General features: G+C 35.7%; 1 protein-coding gene across 2 annotated transcripts in view; it reads right to left on the bottom strand.

Annotated features, from left to right (window-relative positions):
• Nucleotides 1–13,948, bottom strand: part of GBE1 (1,4-alpha-glucan branching enzyme 1) — a 167,398-nt gene that overhangs the window by 112,495 nt on the left and 40,955 nt on the right. For both annotated transcript variants that reach the window (XM_068910619.1, XM_068910627.1), the window contains exon 3: nucleotides 9,109–9,224. In XM_068910619.1, the coding sequence (XP_068766720.1) occupies nucleotides 9,109–9,224 (116 nt within the window). The remainder of the gene's footprint in view (nucleotides 1–9,108; nucleotides 9,225–13,948) is intronic.

The raw sequence follows: 13,948 nt of genomic DNA, 5'->3' as shown, positions 1-13,948 counted from the left end.
TTCTTTTTTCTTATGTCTTCAGCATACTCCAAAAACGTTTCAGTCCCTCATTTTGAGTTTGAGTCCCTCATTAAGCAACTCATTCTGGCAAGCAGAGACAAACTGAAACTAACACTAATACAGAGAACCTTAAAAGGAAAGCTCCAATGAATAGTTAATTTTGCAGCGTGAGAAGCTCTTCTTGCAAACTGGTTGAGCCTCTGTAAGAGCAGCTGCTCCACTCGGGATTTCCTAACAATTTTTAGAACAAGAGCAGTAATGAATGGACCAGCATGAGAGGTTGTAGTATAAGAAGGAACCCTATTTTGTTAGCCTCAGATATATACAGCAAGGGGCAAATACAGCATCTTCACTACTGCCTTACAATTGCTGCTACTGCAACATGACCAGCTACCAAGCCCGAGGTAGGAAGGAGTGGGGAAAAGGGATCAGAAATCAGAAAAGATTGCAAGCTCACTCATCCTCAGAGAGGAAAACAGCCAGTCCAGCCAGCAGCACAGCAATAACTGATCAACTATTTAAGTATTCCCCTAACCAGAAGCACCTTCCCAAATGGACACCTCTCCAAATCAGTGAGGGAGGCAGCAAGAAAAAAAGAGGAAAAAGAAAAAAAGAAAAAAGAAAAAAAAAAAAAGAGAGAGACCTTTCCAGAGATCAACTCCCACTGGAAAGCTTTATCATACTCTAAAACCCTAAAGCTCCAGGAAAATCAAATAGTTCAGTCAAGGATCATTCAAAGGTCCTTTGCTAACAAACTAGTTGCGTACAAATTGTGGAAAGAAGTTACAGAAAGAATAGACAGTATGTAGCTTTTGTCAGGTTGTTTTCCTTCATACACTGAAGGTCAGATAAAATTGAAAAAAACATCACACCACTCTAGTCACATCACTCCAACTCTCCTCTTCTCCTCCCCCCCCACCAACTCCACATTACTATAAAAATAAGTCAGTCAAGACAAAGTTCTTATCTATTTTCTCCTCCAAGCAATTTTCCAGCAAAGAAGTCTGCTAGAGAAGACTTGCATGCATTTACACCATATACCTTTCAAAAATTATTCATTAGCTATTGGAAACATACTAACACTTCTTAGAGGGTTACATAATATAATTTACCAACAATTTTACAAAGTTCTGTGTGGTTCAGAAGCCATTTAGTAGGAGTATTTGCTGTGCTGGTTATTTTTATATTAATATACTATCACACCAGCTATTAGCCTCTAAATTTATTAGGGATATTTAAATATGTCTTCAAAAGGAATTTCCTGTCTATCAGGTTTTACAAAAATCAAAACTAAAAATAAGCAAAAGCCTAATTTCAAAGCAAGTCATGCCCTGACTTTCCAAAAGAGGGAGATAACACTCCATGTGTGAATTAAACAGGTGTTTCAGTGAAGTGAGGAACCTAAAAATATGCTTAGCTAGTTTACTAGACTAGATTAAAAAAGAGACACACTCCTGTCCTTTCCTCCCCGCTATTTCCATGCTTTACTTGAAAGACATAAACCAAGAGAATCTGAAGGAAATAAAGCATAGAATGCATTTGAATATAAAATAACTCAGAAGATGGAGACAACAGTCTGGTATCGTAAAAACATCGATGCAGACAGAGGTACAAATACCATAGGAGACTCAAGATACAGTGTTAGAATCAAGAAAATTATAGCAACACTGTTAACAATGACAGTAATATCACCTGCAAACACGCCCGACAGATTTCAACAGGCGTAAATCTAGAGAGGATAGTTTACTTAATCATAATCAACTTTATCATAGAAGCACATGGATTTCCAGTGGAAAAAAACAGTAAACTTCATAACTGTTAGCTACACAAAGATCACATTATGAGGTATTGAAGGACAAGAGATCTATTTTTAAAAAGGAAAACACATGCATCTGTGTTGCAGTAAAGCACTCAAACAGCTTTTCTTTCAGTCAAGAATCCAGATTTTGAAAAACTATTAAAAAAAAGGTCAAATTAACAAAAGCTAAGGAAAACTAGAATCTTTAAAATAATTCAAGAAATACTTTTTTTGACTGTGACCTAACCAGAATTAAGTCACCACAACAGCAATGACGTAGACTTAAGACCCTAAGAATTTGTACGCCTAATATAAAAATATTCATATGTATTATATAACTGAGAGGCTTGAGGTGGAACAGCAGGGTTTGAAAAGCAGCCATAATAATATAGCTCATTACACACAATAAGCATAACTTATTAAGAGTTGTTTCAAGCAATGTCAAGTAGAAAAGAAACTGCTGAAGTATGTAATAGGAGCGCCCACGCATTAAATATTTCTTATCCTCTACTATAAAGCATTTGTATAAAGGGCAACTGCTGCGTAATGCACCTTGTGGTCGGGTGGCTGTGGCACAGCACGCTTGCCTTTTGATGCTCCCATTCACAGCTGTTTCCTGCTGACAGCAAAGCATCTTTCAGCAACCAGTCAGGTCATGCTGAACTACCTCCATTTCCCAGGGCACATTCTGGTTCTGTGCATCCTCCTCCTTGCCCTATTGTTTCCCCTCCCCAACACCTCAGGGGTCCTTATGCCTTGGATCACAGCCTCCTCAGTGGACAGTAGAAGAAAGCACAGAGTTTGGATACGTTCCCTGTATCCTGGGGACATCTTTCATGGAGGGGCTCAGCTGACTCTCCCTACACCTTGTCAGGTGCATTAACTGCTTTCTGTATTCTAAAGCGGCATATCATGAATATTTTTTCCCAATACTTGAGAGAAGTATTCCTCATGAATAGTTCCTCCTAGCTGTCTTATCAGTACAGGTTCCATAATGACAATACTCCCATGCCAACATTCCCATCCATATAGGAAAGATGCAGGGAATAAACCTCAGATTTGTGCATCCAAGTTGTGGGATACCAAAGTAATTTTCTGCTTTCTCCTTGGCCTATCATCTTATCAAAAACTACAGACTTAAATATAGATGAAAATTAGAATCCCAAACTTCCAAAAGTGTTAAAAGTTTTAACTAATTAGTAGTGGCCCCATCTGTACACACTTATATAGACTTAATTTGGACTCTCAGACTTCAAATCCCATTTCAAGATAACTTCCTCTTGAAAAATCTCTCTCTTTTCCTCCAGAAAAGATTTTGCTCTCTGCACACCTAATATCAATTAAAACAATGGGTCTGTTGTGTGGGTAATATAAAAGGAAAGTATTTTTACATAGTAAAACCTCCTAAGAACTGCACAATCATCAAGTCAGGAAAATTGAGCCTGCCAAAAGAGCTAAACAAAAACATTCTGAAATTCCGGGCTCAGTCTGCAAAAAAGACGACAAAGAGCCACAGTCATTGGATTCCAGTGCTTCACTGCTGCTAAAACCTCTTCTGAGAGTCCAAAAGCAGTTGAACATAGCCTATTTGGTTTTGGTAAACAAACTCAAGAGACTGTTTGCCTCTCAATGAGATAACAATCCTTCTGTTGCCAGCTAAATTAACTGCCCCCAAAAATTTATACTCACCTGCTCAAGGGTCAGGGCCAGCAATCAAGTAATGAAGCAAACGGTATTGCCACAGATTTAGCTAATGATTTATTTCCTATTTGGCTCCACAGAGGTCTAAAAGTTATAACAGAGAAAAAAAATATATCCCAGATGATTTAAGTCCACTTCCCTGATATTCAAAATGCCAGCAAAACCCCATCTGCTCCTGCTTGTACACAAATCCATCACAGATCATTATATACCATCATGCTGCAAGACATTTGACTCATTCAACATCCAAATTTGCCAATTCGGTGACATTTTTTCCCCCAGACACCATTTCAGATATGTAATTTAAGTGACAGATCTTAACAGACTGTAAGCAAGTACTCCCCCCACCAATTCCTTTCACCAAGGAGGAAGAAAAAGGAAATATAAGAAATCTTAATACTAGTACATATCAGAAAGCAAGGAACACTTCTTCAGAAAGCTTCCAATTGAAATCCAGGATCGGTAACCCAACTAAGTATCCACACGGAAAATTTCATTCCTAGGTTATCCTTTGTTAAAGTAGATGCTGTTATCTGCACACAACTAGGACCTGCTTACATCTTACACATTTATTTTTACATATATCTCTATATACACACACACATACACACTTCTACATCTAGCATCTTAATTGCCAGCCCATAATCAAAATTTTCTGGGATTTCACATTAAAACACTTGCATGTGTGGCTGCAATTTTGCTTGAAACATATAAGACCTGAACTTAAAACCAGTCTGATACCACGCTATTGGGTTTCCTGATCAGCAAGATCAGTTGCACCATCATCTACTTCATTATCAACAGAAATTATACTTGATCAATTTATTAAGAATGGTTCCCAGTCACTAGTTAACCTACTTGCTAAACACATTCCATTCCCTTTCAAGGTTTATAAATCAAACACGGATCTACTATGAATTATCAAAAGTTTATCTTTACAGTTTTTACTTACTTATTTGATAACATTCTTTATAATTAACTAACTATCCTCCCCCACACTTCTTGTGGGTACAGATTTTAGGCACTTCTACTCACGACTACTGTATCCTAAGTGTTCTTACTTAAAAACAGGCATTTATTCCTCCTTTGCACCCTTTAATGTTAATGACAGTTACACGTTTGGACTTCAAAACTACTCAAGGTCAGCAGTAGTAAACCTGTACAATATCTGTATAAACTGCGACTTGCTGTTCTCAGTGCCAGCCCCAGCACTGTACCAAACTCGGCACCAATGAGCATTATTCAACAACCACTGAAGCTACTGAAATATGCAAGAGTCCAAAATATCAGTGAAAGAATATTAACTTAGTATGTGCACCAAATATTAAATGTAACCACTTCATTACAATAGAAAACAATCCCTCAAAAAACCACTACGAAGTCTAATAAAAACAACACACACACACACACAATTTCTATCCTTTCTTCAAGGACAGAAATTTAGTGAACAATGGAATGCACAGTTTAAAAATCTATTTTTTTTCCCTATCATTGTTTTCAAATGTGACCTTTCCAGAGAAAGTTTATATGATTTGTTTCGTGAGCTCTGTATAATTAGCTCAACATACATAGACAAATTATGAAGGTTGCTGTCGTGTTAAAAAATCTGTTTAAAAAAACAATTAAAATTAATTATAGCATTCAGTTGCCTGTTGGATTTTCGTAGATGAAAATTAATTATATATTACCTATCCGCACTCAATTATATACAAGCTATCAAAGAAATCTACCCCTTAGTAGTTAATGCACATAACTTCAAAAAAAGTAAAAAAGTAAAATAAAAAACAACAACAAATTGAGTCATCATTGGTATTGTATGGACAGTCTCCTAATCTCTGCCATGCTTTTGGTAAAAGTACATTACAGAGGCATGTCAGCTATCCTGACACTTACTTTTGTATCTCAAGAGAAGCATAACCCAGAATCAGTTACATTATACTAGATTTAACGAATGTATAGATAAGATTTAATTGTATTCAGTATTTTAATTTCATGCATCTACACCTAGCAAGCTGTTAGATAAAACATCAGGTAAATTTATTACTAATATATAAAACTCTTGTTCTGCCAAGTCATTTCAGAAAAGCTGAACAATTAATACTATTTTAGTAAGTCCTTTCTAATGCAGAGAAGACAACTTCATGGTTCAGCTATTCAGATCTCCCAATAAAAAAAGATAGAAGGGTCAGTACTTCTAAAATACTGGGAGACTTGCTAAGGAAGCCTATCCCTCTGAATTTTCGTAAAAGCTTATCATATTCTCAAAAAAAGGAATTAATTAATTCTCCATTAGGAAAAAAGAAATAGGAGTACACAGAGATTCTGTTTATTAAAAAGACAGAGAGGGTATCCCCTTACCTCACCGTTTTAAGGCTATGTGCTTTTTTCTTTTTTAAACTATGCTTCACTTATGACATTTCCATCACAAGCAACAAAACTCTATTTGCTCAGCAAAATGACTTATTCTAAGCTCTCCACTAATCCTGAGCTAGGTATTTCCAAAGCAGGAAAAAAAAAAAAAAAAGTGTCTTTTTCCATCAGGTCATTTTATTTTGTAGATGGATGTCATAATTCACAAGGGAATCAACCTCACTTGTGTTATAAGCACTCATCCCTTGACACAGAAATGTATCAAAATATCTAAAATGGGGTTTTTAATTATTCACCTTCTTCAATGTCTATGCTTAGTTATGAGAAGACTGTCTGAAGAGCTACAGTAGAGAGTCTACTACTACTGAAAAGAGACAAAAGTTTGACCTCTGTTCCTCATTCATTTTCCTACGAAAATATTTTGTGACCTCATCTAAATTAGTGTCACTATCTACACTCCATGCATTTCCCATTCTGGCTTAGAAATTACTTATTTAAAAGAAATGACCTTGTCACCATTTCAGAACTCAGCATTTGCCTTTGTAGAGCTGAAGATGAAAATATTGAAGATAGAAGCTAACGATAAGGACCTTCTGGAGGTGCCTTCTTTTCTTCTAGCCAATGAATCAAGTCACTGCTTAAGTATTTAAACCAGTCAATCATAGACACTTAAGAACTACATTGACAAAAATAAACTTTAAAATGTATGATTCCCTGACAATAGGGCCTATATATTCAAATAGCTCTTTGATCTGCATAGTAGCTTCTGTTTACATCCAAAATTCTCAGGTTCTACATGCATGAAGAGTTGCAAAGTTATACTCTACCACGTAAACCCTAACCTTCCCAAAAAACACATGCGTTTAAAAAATGACTGATCTCCAGCAGAACCATGTGGTTTCAAGAAACTTACAGAGGGACAGCAGTTTTCTGAGTCTGTTGGCAGAATGACAGAGAAAAAGATCATCCCTAGATGAGGATAATATACATTTCTACTGTGTTAAATATCCTAATCTCATTTTGGGTTTTGTGATGGATAAACAATTTTAGAATCACTTCAATTTAAGTTTTTTTTTTTTTTTAAACTTTAGTTGTAGTATATAAATACATTAAAAGTACATGTTGTAATCTGTTATGTTCAGTTACGTAAGCACCAAGTAGCAAACACAGTGTCACGACAGATTATTAGCAAAGTGACAGATGAGGCTGGAAGGAGTTCCATATAAATGGAGTCATCCATTATTATTACATATATTTGTCAATCAAGTTTCTAAATGTCTGCACTTAAAATAGACAGGAATATGCATACTCAAAAGCAATCATTCTCATAGGCAGAAAGAATAATGGTAACTATCCAGCTTCATGGATGTGTTTGGTGATCACGTTAACTGTAGCCATCACTGAGACTCACATACATCTTTGCTTAGAACAGACTGCGCAGAAGTGCAGTTAAAGACAGGTCAGGGTGAAAATAGGAAAACAAATCACATTCTGCTAAGCAAGAGTTTCATGTGTTTTCAGAAGACTCAGAGCAGTTACAGAACTACCAGCAACCAATGTCACTAGTGAACTACTACTCAACTATTGCCAGTCTTTCTTTTCCCCTGCCAAGAGTAATCAGTCACCAAAACTCCTGCATGCTACACAAACGTTGCATGATAGAGTCTGCCTTACGGAGTTTGTATTCCAATGAGACTAGCAAACGGAAAGACAATAAATACTATAGAGCTGTACTTGAAAGACAGGAGCAACGACAATGATTATAGACACAGGCAAATAAATCCTACTCTAAATACATTTAGGCATATATCCTTTTTGTGCATGTAAGTTAATAAATATCAGCATCCCCCATCACTCACATGTGTTATCTCTACACTCAGCATAGAATATTCTACAGTAGATGAGCTCAATAGTTATGTAAGAACAATATAAACAATAGGTAAATAGAGCAGCAATCAAAAAACCTATCTACATATCAAAACTATGGAAAATATTAAGTAACCATTCTGCCTCTCATACATTATTGCATAACGACTGTATCTGAGTCGCAGGCAACAGTTTTCTCCCCTCCTCTGTAAAATAAAAACAGCTTTCTCACCTCCCTGAATGAATATTCCTAACTTTCTATTCATCCATATTTAGCATTGGGGCAATTTTGCCTGCCATAACAAAAGCAGAGATGCACACAAACATTTTGAGCATGCATTTCCACCGGATTTTTAGGCATTTGTGTTTCAAAAGATTCCTGGTTTCCCTAAGCTTAGATTTTCAACACAAAAATTAGTATTTTTCTAAATGTATTAGTTTTATTTTTAATAGGAGCCATGAAAGTATAATACTTTTATACAAGTGTTCCCAACTTTTTTTTTTTTTATTTTTTCTAATCTTTAGATGACTTTAGTACATTTACTTCCTTAGCTACTCATTTCTGCCTAATGATATGATCTGATAGGTCTAGACCTGAAGCTCTGACTGCAGTAAGTCAAATTCTCAAAAGTGTATCTCAACGACTGAAATCAGTATGCATCTATAAATATCAATGCTACTGGTAGTTAGTTGTCAGTATGTACATCTGCACCAAGCACAACTGTGGCATTTGACAGCTCAAAGAAACTTTCCGTTAAGTTTCGGAGGAAAGAATTTATGCTCATGGATACTCATGAAACAAATGATAAGATGCTTAAAACTATAAAGAAGCTTCTTCTGTTTCTTTATTTAGTTTAACCTACTAAAATGTACTAAGCCAACTGTTCAATCTTTTACTTCCTAAATGTTTGATAGAAATTTAAAAAGGTCACATATGTTAATAATACAACACAAAGAACACTTGAAAAGCAGTGGTTAAAATACAACAATAAAAAATATAAAGGTATTTAGTTTTGAACAGAATCTTAAATACAAGTAGCTGTATCAAATACAGGAAGTCTTCACATACACACTACTTAATTCTTATTTTTCTTTCCATTGTATAATATGCACATAAATACTATTTTCAGCTTGTAACTTGATACAAGAAACTATATCCACTTTTCAGTCACATGTACCTGTTCTTATGCATCGTGAAGAAAATTAGATGTTAATATTTCACTTTGCACAAGTAAGATAAATTATTGAAACTCTTCCTGTAACACAATTATAACACAATAAAATTAAAACTATTTAAGAGAAAATGAAAAGGACATAATAAGTAAGAATGCCTACAAGAACTTGAAAAATATATATATTTCTAAAACTAGCACCTTTAGCTTTGATCCATGGGGCACAGGAGGGTAACCATCTTGTCCAGGTGGGATAAATAACTCCCATTTCCCATGCTCTATTTTCTTATATGGATGAGAAAATGTATTCCAGCCATCTGCAATATAAGAAATGGTGTTAATGGCATTTATCTGATTTTATTTTATGAGGAATAGGAATGAAAATTTTATAAAAGCCATTATAAAACCTGATAAATATGGGGCTTACAGAGTGCGTCACTTTTGGTTCTACCTGTTCTCCCCAGAAAACTGAATGGCTGAAAAGTAATGCTCAACATAAAATTAAATCAGAAGTAAAAATTTACTTGAAAGTGGAAGAAATAGATTAAAAAAAGAAAAAAAAGCCACAAACCAAACAAACCAGTAGAAACATCTGTTACAACACTGTAAGAAAAACTAATCAAGTGCTGTTGACTATGGAGAGGGAAAAAGATGAGTTTGGATAAAACGTAACTGAAAACAACCTCAAACTGCACGAGCAAACTATCTGTGGACAGGTTGTAAACCTTACACTTTCCAGCGCTACAAATTTAAAATACACATACACACATATATTAATACACTGCTCATTGCTTCTTTTGTAACAAGCTGATGTTCTATTAACACCAATATTAATTAACTGTATAGAGTAAGAAAGGAAAGAGCAAACTGTAGACAAACTTGGTAGCAGTGGCTGTGAAACTACTGCAGTACCAGACAGCGGCTACACAACTAAGAAATACAGTGTGGAACACCACAGCCCTATCTAGTAAATCTTAAAAGAAGGTTCCTTCCTCTTAGTTTAATTAAAAAATAAAAAACAAAACAAAACACTACTGAACCAAGCTGAGATTCCACAATTCAAGATTTGCTTGTTCCTTTTTTATCCACCAGGCATTCTAGATGCACAAGGTTAGTCATTGTGACGTGCCTAATGAAATAATCACTTCTGCCAAAAATAATCCGTATTGGTAAATATTAGTATTAAGCATTTAAAGTTAACAAAAACATCCTGAATGACAGATTTGGGCAACGTAATCTCTTCTGGACTAGAAGGCAGTGGCAATCCAAGTTTCAAAATCACTTCTCTCTTTGCCTTGAAACTTCTCTAACCCATAGAAGTTCAAGAAAATGGAAAATCCTAAGGTAAGAAGAAACCTGTCAACTCTGAGAAAACTAAATTGCATGACATATTTCCTTTATGCCAAACTATCTGCATACTCTATGCTACAGTAAATAGAGTAGTTTAGATTTCAACGAAAAAAGGATAAATAGCTTTCAGTGACCTCATATTTACAGTAGAGGTATAGTGCATACAGCTGATAACTGCATGTTCCCATCCTATACTGTAGTTCCATGAATAGATTAAGTGAGTATAAAACAATATTGCTACTAAAAGGTAGTCCAGTTAAAAGCAATTCGATTAAAAAACTGGAGATGCTACTGGAGCAGGATCACCATTTTTAGTGGCAGTAGCAACTTACACGAGATTAAAATGGCCTCCAACCTACATAGCCAGTTTACACACCATGTCTATAGTTTTTGCTGGTTTGTTCTTAGGGAAAACCTGTACAAATAGATGCCATTGCTTCCCAATACGTAGTAATGAGCTCCAAAGCACGAAGCTGTACAGACAAAAATTTTCATATTAATCATTTGAAAGGTTAACCAAAATCTTCAAGAGTAGCATATAACACCTTGGATTATTCCACATTTCACTGTAAAATACTGGGTTTTGCTCTGCTTTACATGGGGAAAAGTATGTAGATTTCTGTTATGAATACAGAACATATACGCTGCAAGACCTTTGAACACTGATTTGTCATGCAATGGGGGAAAAATGCCATATAAGAACAAAATAGTATCTGATTCAGCAGTTTCAATTTTAAAGCTACTTGTTTTACCTTGGTCCTAAAGAAACTTAAAGCAGTGCTCTTGGGGCTAGCTACCATCACTGCAGGGAAAACATTTTAAAAAGGAGTAGAAACTTGCAATGAATTAAAAATTTATTTAGTACAATGAACAAAAGGACTCTCTAATCTGTGCCCTCAAAGAATATTCCATCGTAAATCAGTTATTACTAAGATTTCTTTCAAATCAATTATTCCTGTGTGGCCCAAATACGTCCTCCCGTTGACCATTTTCTGTTTTATTTAAATTATTACAGTTCGCTGTATGTGTGTATATATACACATATATATAGGAATTGCAATATCATAAAAGAACTAAACCATTTATCACTGTAAACTTATAAAAGAACCTCATTTGAAATTATATATATTTTTTATTTCAGGACTTAAACTAAGTTGCACGTAAAATACAGTATTTGCTTCTAATTAAGTTTTAAAAAATAGTATAACGTATTTCTCAATTATTTTAGTATATAGTCTAATTCAAATTAATTACACTGTTACCATTTGATAAATCTCATATCTATTAAAAAAAAACCATAAGAACATTGCTAGAGTGAAAAACAGTTTGGCTTGCATGTCAGTACGTGTTCTTCAGCAAATGGCTTACCTGATCGGCAGCACCCCTGCTTCAAGTACAAAGTTGAATTAAGTGACCTCCAGAGATCTCTTCCAGCCAAGACATACTAAGGCTAAGGAATGGCACCACAAGACCACATCTGCACGGAAGCAGAAGATGGCCTTGCTGCAATGCAAGACTACTTTCAGAGGGGGAGGGAAGAAGTTACCTCTATTCATCAGCATATGTATTTTCCAAAAAACATCATTAACCAAAACTATGATCTGCTGTGAAGCAGCTAATAACAAATGGATGACTCGACCTGCAGAGAAAGATTAGGCTGCTTTCAAAGAAATTGGCTAGTTACTCTTATATAGCTGTTTAAAATAAAGAGATGCCAGCCTTTAAGGAATAAAACTGAAAGGCGCAAATAAAACAGATCAGACAATGCGACAAGAAGATATAAGCACATAAAACAAATATTCTAGTACCTATTCATTTTACAGTGAAGACTAATTTCAGAGCCTAAAGAAAGATGAATAGCCAAAATCTCTCAGACACAAGAATAAAGAGAAACAGAGGGGGACAGCAGTCCCTTAAGGGCCCCTGAACGTTCTCAAAGTATTAAGGATACCTAAAGGTGTAAAAATGGGGTTAGAGGTTAAAAAGTAGGGGAATCTATTATGCATATATCATAAGTTACATGCTCCTTTAGAACAACTTTGCATAATCCAAGCAGCACTGATGCAGTTAAAACTAAATGAATGATGATTGCGGGGTACCCAGGAAGCTAAGATCCTGGAAGCATACTGCAAGAACTAAGACATTTGGAAGAACTTGTGCCGGGATCTGGACAATTGCACTATATTTTATCAGATGCAGGACCTTTACCTAGAGCTCATGCTTAGAGAGCTAACATCAGAAACAGTACTTAAATTTCAATTATCACCACAGGTTCTCCCCATATGTTGAATGCCCAGAAGGAATACTTCCAAACAGCACTGCACCTTTTGAGCAGAAAGTAAGCACAAACATGCTAGGGAGTTAAAACTAATTTTTTTTTTTTTATTTTTAAAAGATTATGAATAGCTAAACCGTCAGAAGTTAAAGAATTCAGGCAATATGGGAAAAAAGAAGAAACTGAAATGAAAAGTAAACATCCTAAGACGACACAAGAAGATACAGGCAATGTCTGTAAGCATTTATGACTGTCAAAAGTCACTCTTTCTTTACAAGAAGCACTACCAAGTCCTTCAGTTCTCTCTTTCTCCTTCCCCCTTCCCTCTGGGTATAGTAAATTTTATACATACCTGATCTTCATTGCTTTTCATAGAACTTTTCCTAATTGAGTTGCACCTCTTGATTACAGTGCACTAACTGAACAAAATACTCCAGCTGATGACTTGGAGCATGCTAAAAAGCTACAGCAAATGTCTTGCTGAGACAGGCTGGGACAGTCTCTATAAAAACTTACTTGGGGAGATTTGCTTGAATTTGAGTTCACTACATATGTCAAGATTTCACTAGAAGAATGTAGGCATTTGCTATTTCTCATGACCTCTGTTACAAGGAATCCCTTGGACTCCTACAATCACCTCCTCTCCTCCCTCCTTTAGGGGGGGAATGGTTGCACCCATCTGGTTGCAAGTCAACAGTTGCACCCATCTAAGCACATCCGCTTTCCACAGGCAGCTTTACCATGTTTGCCCATGTTGCATACACCTTTGTCTCTACCTGCCAGCAATACTGTGTGTTCCATGTTGATCTTTCCTCTTCTCAGCCATGGTCCTGTATTACTAAGCGTCTACAGTTCTTGACTGAACAATGAAGACAAAGCAATGCTCACTTATCCCAGACCATCCTACTTAAAACTATTGTTTATTTTTTATTGGCCAGATAGAAACTCATTGATGAAGCAGAAAATACTGCCTTGTATTTGACAGAGAAGAGAGATATACAGTTAAAACATCCTAAAATAGAAGATCTCCTACAAAGGAGGACTGTCTCAGGCTTCCCTCAGTTTTACTGCTTAATTTTCAGAATGCACAGTCTAACAAGCATTTACAGAGCTTCTTTGAGGAAAAGATATCAGACAAATTCTAGTTCAGACCAGAAAAGGGGCATCAAAATCCATCTATCCCAGAAAACATGTGGACATTCATTTGCATGGAACATGAAGTCAGAAGACAGACATAAAACAAACGTGATTCTCTGCAGACCACATAGGTTATACGTAGTGGCCAATTAGGTCGTCTTCCTTCTACATTGTATGATTTCCAACAACTCAATAGCAGAGCCATTAATATAATCTGCTTAAGAAGAGATTAAACAGAGAGAGCTCAAATACTGACATAAAAACAAGTGTCATTACTTC

The sequence above is a fragment of the Struthio camelus genome, chromosome 1 (assembly GCF_040807025.1).
Source record: "Struthio camelus isolate bStrCam1 chromosome 1, bStrCam1.hap1, whole genome shotgun sequence".
Lineage (NCBI taxonomy): Eukaryota > Metazoa > Chordata > Aves > Struthioniformes > Struthionidae > Struthio > Struthio camelus.
This window is presented reverse-complemented; position numbering and strand designations above follow the sequence as displayed.